General features: G+C 31.4%; 1 protein-coding gene across 1 annotated transcript; it reads left to right on the forward strand.

Annotated features, from left to right (window-relative positions):
- Positions 1 to 3673: 3673 nt before the first annotated feature.
- Positions 3674 to 7294, forward strand: LOC131622832 (uncharacterized). The gene is made up of 10 exons (XM_058893862.1): positions 3674 to 3794; positions 3950 to 4713; positions 4789 to 4977; positions 5061 to 5169; positions 5277 to 5335; positions 5425 to 5587; positions 5682 to 5749; positions 6046 to 6295; positions 6796 to 6956; positions 6998 to 7294. Exons 1-10 carry the CDS (start codon positions 3674 to 3676, stop codon positions 7292 to 7294), a joined length of 2181 nt encoding a protein of 726 aa, XP_058749845.1.
- The last annotated feature ends 576 nt before the right edge of the window (positions 7295 to 7870 follow it).

The following is a 7870-nucleotide window of genomic DNA, read 5'->3' on the forward strand; positions in this document are numbered from 1 at the left end:
GGCACAATTGAAATGGGAATTCTTTACAAAGGAGAAAGCATCACATAATTGGTGGCATACACGGACAACGACTTTGCAGGAGATCTTAATGACAGGAAAAGTACTTATGGTTTTGTATTTCTTCTTGCAGGAGGTGCAGTTTCTTGGGCATCAAAGAAGCAGCTTGTGGTTACATTATCAACCACGGAAGTTGAGTACATTACCGCGACTTCTTGCGCATGTCAATACATTTGGCTTACGAGGTTACTCGAAAAACTTGGGCATAAAGGAGAAGAAGGCAGCCTCATGTACTGTCATAACAGTTCAACAATACAATTTTCAAAGCACTCCATGTTCCATGGCAAGAGTAAACACATAGATGTGAAGTTTCATTTTTTGAGAGACTTGGTGAATGAAGGAACTGTGAAACTGAAGTACTGTAATACCCAGAATCAAATTGCAGATATTATGACAAAACCATTGAAGAAAGAAAAAATTATCAAGCTACGAGAGATGTTGGGGCTGATGTCTGCAATAGAAGTAAGCTGATTTACTTACAGTATTCAGCTTAAAGGAGGGATTGATGGACTTATTCTTCTGTAAAATTAGATTCATCCATAAAATTAGGTTCAGTTTACTAGTTTCTATTTTCTCTCTGTTTAGTTAATAAAGAGACCTATTATTCAGGTCCTGGTTTTTCTATTCTGTTAGACTTTTAGTGGGTGAAAACCTAACGTCTCTTTTCAATTTGTAAAGGCTATTTAAGCCAAATTTTTCCTTGAATAATATATGAAGTAATTTTATCTCTCAGCAAAATATTGAGTCTGTATTTTAGTTTGTACCCAAGTTTCTACACAAACTGGGTGTTCCTTTTACATGGATCTCTCTCGCACCACTATTACCTGTGTATCCCTCCTTCCCACCTAATTTGGATCTGGTGAGAACACTCTAACTCGATGGTGGGGTCATTGTCACCTTCTTCTTCGATCGACCACGTCCCATCCCCAAATCCAGAAAATACTAGAAATAAACCCTAATTCCTCCCGTAGTGGTCTCTAACCCTAGGGTTAGGAGTTTAAACCATCTTAGAGAGGTCTCAGGGTCAACTCTATTACCGTTGTACACAATATCACCGGAAATGCTCAACAAAAATCTCGTCGAAAATTGCTAGAACTTGTCAGAAATAACACCTTTTTTTAGAAGAATTACCAATAATAATTAATATACTTAAGTCTACTTATAGAATATTTGCTTTAAAAATTTCATGCTAAAACTTCAAAATAATATTTTCCTACTAATCCATCAATTAATTAATTAAGAATTATCAATCTTAAACATGCCAAGTAATAATAATAATAGTTAATATACTTAATTCTATTTCTAGAATATTTTTTAAAAAAATTTCCTACAAAAATTTATATGTAATGTTTTCCTATTAATCCTTCAATTAATTAATTAAGAATTACCAATCTTAAACATGCCAAATAATAATAATTGTTAATATTCTTAATTCTACTTTTAAAATATTTTCTTTAAAAAATTCCTTCTAAAAATTCTAAATAATATTTTCCTACTAATTGAGCAATTAATAATTAAGAATTATCAATCTTAAACATGCCAAGTAATAATAATAATAGTTAATATACTTAATTCTATTTCTAGAATATTATTTAAAAAAATTTCCTACAAAAATTTATATGTAATGTTTTCCTATTAATCCTTCAATTAATTAATTAAGAATTACCAATCTTAAACATGCCAAATAATAATAATTGTTAATATTCTTAATTCTACTTTTAAAATATTTTCTTTAAAAAATTCCTTCTAAAAATTCTAAATAATATTTTCCTACTAATTGAGCAATTAATAATTAAGAATTATCAATCTTAAACATGCCAAATAGCAATAATAGTTAATATATTTAATTCTATTTCTAAAATATTTTTAAAAAAAATTTCCTGCAAAAACTCCTATATGTAATGTTTTCCTTCTACTCCTAAAATAAATTTATTACGAAATTCCAATCTTAAACATGCCAAATAATAATAATAGTTAATATACTTAATTATACTTCTAGAATATTTGCTTTAATAATTTCCTGCCAAAACTTTTAAATAATATTTTCCTACTAATTGAGCAATTAATTAATTAAGAATTACCAATCTTAAACATGCCAAATAATAATAATAATTATTAATATTCTTAATTCTACTTTTAAAATATTTGTTTTAAAAATTTCCTTCTAAAACTTCTACATAATATTTTCCTACTAATTGAGCAATTATTAATTAAGAATTATCAATGTTAAACATGCCAAATAGCAATAATAGTTAATATAGTTAATTCTATTTCTAAAATATTTCTTTTAAAAGTTTCCTGTTAAAACTTCTAATTAATATTTTCCTACTAATTCATGAACTAATTAATTAATTAATAACAAAATAAAATTAGAGTGAAGACCCATTTTGGTCCCTCATAAATATTACACGAGTCAAATTAGTCCCTCACAAAAAAATTGACCCAACTTAATCCCTTACAAAATTTAACTGGGTCACATTAGTCCTTCTGCTAATATTTTTCTCAAATCGGTTTTTTCTACTTCTAAACCGGTTCTTTTCATACTTCTAAACCGTGACTGGACTGACACGTTAGATTTTTTTTAAATACTAGATTAATTTTTATTTTTAATTTCATTTTTAAACAGTTATCAATGAATAATATCAAAAAAGCCAAAATTATTTCTTATAAAGTAATTTTTAAACAAATAATTTCCATGATTTCTACTAATATTAACAAATTCTATACATAAATTTTTACCTATGAGGTCTCAAATCCAAGTCTCATTCAAGTTATAAATAATTTTCACTTTACAACTAGACAAATCAATTTCTATCGTTAATAAAGTGACTATCATTTACAACTAGAAAAATCAGTTTCTATTGTTACTAAAGCAACTATTATTTACAACAAGACAAATCAATTTCTATTGTTAGTAAAGTGATTATCATTTACAACTAGATAAATCAATTTCTATTCTTAATAAAGTGATTATCATTTACAACTAGACAAATCTATTTCTACGGTTAGTAAAGTGACTATCAATAACAACTAGACAAATCAATTTCTATTGTTAGTAAAGTGACTATCATTTACAAATAGACAAATCAATTTCTATTGTATAATTGACTGTCATTTAATCTGAAGAGACTTAGTTTCGAGACCATATTGATACAACTTTTATATTTTATATTTTAAATTTAGAATTGTTTAAGATTAACTACGTGGGCCTAAGTTCAACTCCTTATAAGAAACAATTTTGGCTTTTTTATATTATTAATTTATAATTGTTTAAAAATGAAATTAAAAATAAAAATCAATTTAGTATTTACAAAATGAAAAATAAATAAAATCCAAAGTGGCAGTCCAGTCACGGTTTAAAACTAGAAAAAAAGCCGATTTGAGAAAAATATTAGCAGAAGGACTAATATGATCCGGTTAAATTTTGTAAGGGATTAAGTTGGGTCAATTTTTTTGTGAGGGACTAATTTGACTCGTGTAATATTTGTGAGGGACCAAAATGGGTCTTCACTCATAAAATTATTAATTTTATTTGTTACTATCAACAATACTTTATAAATTAACAATTGAGTATTTGTAATTTTGTATCTTTAGCGCTTCTCTATTTCATTCGACCATGTCTCCTAACAAACGCCATTTCCCATGTGAAGAAGAGGAAGTATCAGCTCATTACAAGAAAGCAAAACAACTGCCTCCTTTATCAAGTATTGTTCTCAATTCTGCTGATTGTGATTTAGGTATTCATTTTTCTATACCTTCTTCAATATTGCTTTCTTTATTCAAGTTGTAGGTTTATATATGGTATTTCATAAATGATTCATGTTAGATTTCACTAATGAAGCAGTGGTTATTTGTATCTTAATCTGTTGTGTTGCATGATTGGTTTTGTTAGATTTCAACATTGAATGCAATGGACTTGTTGGATATGGCCTTAATGAGGAAGGCTTTGGTTATTGTTGGTCTGGTGCTAGAGCTAATGTTGGAATAACAAATGGTAGATATTGTTATGGCTGTGTTGTTGTTTCTGCTCAACATGTTGATACTGATGACACTGCTCCTGATCAGCGGCACCTATGTCGTCTTGGCGTTTCTAGAGGTGATGGTGTCGTTGGAGCTCTTGGTGAGACCAAACACAGTTTTGGTTATGGTGGCACCGGCAAGTTTTCCAATGCCGGAAAGTTTTCGAATTATGGTGATAGGTTTGGTGTAGGCGATATAATAGTTTGTTGCGTTGATCTTGAGAGTAAACCATTTGCTTCTATTGGTTTCTCTAAGAATGGTAAATGGTTGGGTATTGCATTTCAATTTCATGCCGGTTCCCTCGGTTTTGGAGCAGATTCTTCTTTTCCAAATGTTTCACCTTGGGAATGGGCACTTTTTCCGCATGTCCTGTTGAAAAATGTCGTGGTTCAGATGCAATTCAGTGTTGAACAAGGACTTGTTCCTCAAGAAGGGTTCAGACCTTGGGCCCTGGCTGTGGCGGATGGAAATGCGGTTATGGGACCTTCGTTTTTGGATCCAAAGCATTGTGAATTGATGATGCTAGTGGGATTACCGGCTTCAGGCAAGACTACATGGGCTGAAAAATGGGTGAAAGATCACCCTGAGAAGCGTTATGTCTTGCTTGGTACAAACTTAATTCTTGAACAAATGAAGGTTAGTTTAGCTCCCGATCATTTTGTGGTTATCATTTTTCTCTCTTCTATTTTTGCTTAATTCGGTGTTGTTCAGGTTCCTGGGCTGTTGCGCAAAAACAACTACGGTGAAAGGTTTGATCGTTTGATGGACAAGGCAACTTCAATGTTCAATGTAATTTTGTCACGGGCAGCTAATGTACCTCGCAATTATATAATCGATCAGACAAATGTGTACAAAAATGCACGCAAGCGTAAGCTTAATCCATTTGTCAATTATCAAAAGGTAGCTATCTGTATATCTATTTGTCGGAGATGGAAAAATAAGTTTACTATAGATTTGATAATATTGTTTTTTGTCCATTCTAGATTGCTGTTGTTGTGTTCCCAAAGCCAGAAGAGCTCAAGAGACGATCCGAAAAAAGATTTAAAGAAATGGGCAAAGAAGTTCCAGTTGATGCTTTGAATAACATGATAGGTATTTTTTTACCCTTTACTTGTTTTCTGTTGGTGTTTAGTTTATCATTTTTTTTCTTTACTTAAGAATCTTCTTATGCATGTTCTGTTATTTTATGACCATGGCAGCTAATTATGTTCTACCTAAAAGCAAGGATTTTCCATATTCCGATGAAAACTTTGATCAGGTATAGTAACTTAATTACACTGCTTTTTGTTGATATGACTATCAAATTATCAAGCATTACACATACTAAAGCTTCATTTGTATTTCTAGGTTTTGTTTGTTGAACTGAATCGAGGCGCGTCTCAGAAATATTTGGATCAAATGAAGCAAGATACTCTGCCTCTATCTAATAACAACCCGTCAACATTATCGGACAGAGGTTCTTCTCAGTCTTCTTCCAAGCCTGCATTGCAAAATCAAGGAAGTTCAAAAGGTTTTTATATAATTGCAGTTGCTTTTCGTTCTTGCAGTCCCCTTTATTGTATAGTTACCTTTAATAATATCGACATTGTTTCACTCTTGCTCAGGAAATGGAATTCACCAGTGGAGAGCTCATTCTCCCATCTCCCAAACCATCTACAGGATGCCTAGTCAAGTTAGTCACATCAACCTATAATATTAACTTGCAAACTTTCAGTGTTGTTAAATAGCAAGAATAGTGGCAATACATCACTATATCATAACAGAATTTAAACAAATTGTTATTGTTTCGCAATACATTATTCCATACAAAATATTGTCAAATAGCGGTGTTGGTGTTGTAGCACTGTTGAATTGAAGAATTTGAATAAATCACTATTTTCTATGAACTGCAATTTACAACACTGAAACTTTTTTATCTTGGTTATTTCTATCTTGGGCAATTATGCTGATTCCAAGGTAAATGCTTAGGTCAATACAGGTGGTCATATGAATGAACGTCAGCTCAATATGTATCCATTGTATGGAGGATATCCAAGCAGTCAAATTTCACATGTTGCAAGATCAACCTTTCCCCGTGGACGCTATTCCAATGACGAAGCATCTTGTTTTCCTAGAGATAATGCTGATTCTAATAGAACTTACAGTGACATCGATCCATATGGAAACTCTATTTTGGGTAGCCAGTATAGGCCTAGAAGTGCAGTGAACAACAACATGGGTTTTAATGGAAGACCTTATGTTGAATACAAGATTTTCAGCCTGGCCTGCCTTCACCTGCACCAGCTACATGTAGTTACTCTCTTTTAATTTCAACTTTTTAAATTTTTATTTAGATTAATGCAATATTAATTGTTGCTATTACATTTCAGCTTTGCATCCCCCGTATGGAGAACCGACTCTAAGACCTCGATATGGTGGATTACCTGATAACATGCAATATTCAGGGAGATATGCTTCTCAATATCCAAAATACAACCACTGAAACTGATTAGACAATGTTACTGGTAAGTGGAACAAGACATCATTGACAGCTAGAACAAGTAATTATGGATATTTGTTTGTGTTTTGGATATATCTTAATAGTAATCAAATACTGAATGAGTGTTGAGTTTTTCATGTTGCAGACACTTAATTGTGAAAGAGTCGCATTTTAAGTTTAATATACCAAATAAGACATTTATTCTCTTAAATAAGCGATATCTATGTGGTATTGTGCAGTGTCATGGATTGCACCATTAATGAGGATTATGGAGAAATTGAAAGACACAAAGTTCAATCGAGAGGAATTAAGTGATATCTTTGCGGTATTGTTCTGCGTCACGGGCTACACCATTGATGAAGATTATGAGGAAGTTGAAAGACTCAAAGTTCAATCGAGGGTAATTAAGCGATATCTCTGATGTATTGTTCTGCTTCACAGATTGTACCATTAATGAAGATTATGAAAAAATCGAAAGACACAAAGTTTAATAGAGAGGAATTAAGCGATATCTTTGCGGTATTGTTTTGCGTCGCAAATTGCTGCATTGATGAAGATTATGAATATACATTCTACTTAAGAATTGATATGTTAGAAACATTAGAAAGGATAGAGATTAATTTGTCATCTAGATATTGCATTATGAAATCTTCACTAGCCATTTCTTCAAATTTATTATTCATTCATTTGGTTTGGCAACAAAAATATGATTACGAGGATTTTGTATTAATAAAATGAGGGAAGTTTTAAAGAAATTGTATGTTTTCTCAATGGTAACCAATCGTTAGTATGTTCAGTGTTGATTTGCGACCATGTTTTGATCCTCCACGACTGCGATTGGGAGGGGAATGAAACCATTTCTGGTGATGAAAAAAAAGGCAAAATATGTTAAGGGTGTTTAACTTGTCTCTTTGTATATCTCGTTAATATATAGGTTCAGTTTGTTTTGATGATGATCCCGATAGATTTACACAATAAATTAGGATTATGGAGAATTTCCATTTGAAAGAGGAAAAGAGGCCACAGTCAAATATAACTCATGAAAATAAAATAATTAATAAATTTTTATTAATGAATAGGGTATCCTTTTAAAAACAATATATTACTATATTTGTTTACTAGAAAAAATTGATGATAGAAAAATGATAACAACAAAATGGGCGACATGTTAACTAACCTTCATATTTTCACGAATTATAAGTTTGTGCCAAGCAAAATATAACGCTTCTTCAGGTGATCATTCACCCATTTTCAGCCCATTTAGTCTTTCCTGAAGTTGGTAATTCCATCAGCATCATCAATTCATAATCCTCA

The sequence above is a fragment of the Vicia villosa genome, unplaced genomic scaffold (genome assembly GCF_029867415.1).
Source record: "Vicia villosa cultivar HV-30 ecotype Madison, WI unplaced genomic scaffold, Vvil1.0 ctg.000044F_1_1, whole genome shotgun sequence".
Taxonomy (NCBI): Eukaryota; Viridiplantae; Streptophyta; class Magnoliopsida; order Fabales; family Fabaceae; genus Vicia; species Vicia villosa.

What these genes read in the sequence shown, in the direction of transcription:
- LOC131622832 (XM_058893862.1), top strand. Translation starts at nt 3,674, where the DNA reads ATGTCTCCTAACAAACGCCATTTCCCATGTGAAGAAGAGGAAGTATCA. An exon ending in TTCTGCTGATTGTGATTTAG is followed by an intron (nt 3,795 to 3,949) that starts GTATTCATTTTT and finishes TGGTTTTGTTAG; the next exon opens with ATTTCAACATTGAATGCAAT. An exon ending in TGCAGTGAACAACAACATGG is followed by an intron (nt 6,296 to 6,795) that starts GTTTTAATGGAA and finishes GGTATTGTGCAG; the next exon opens with TGTCATGGATTGCACCATTA.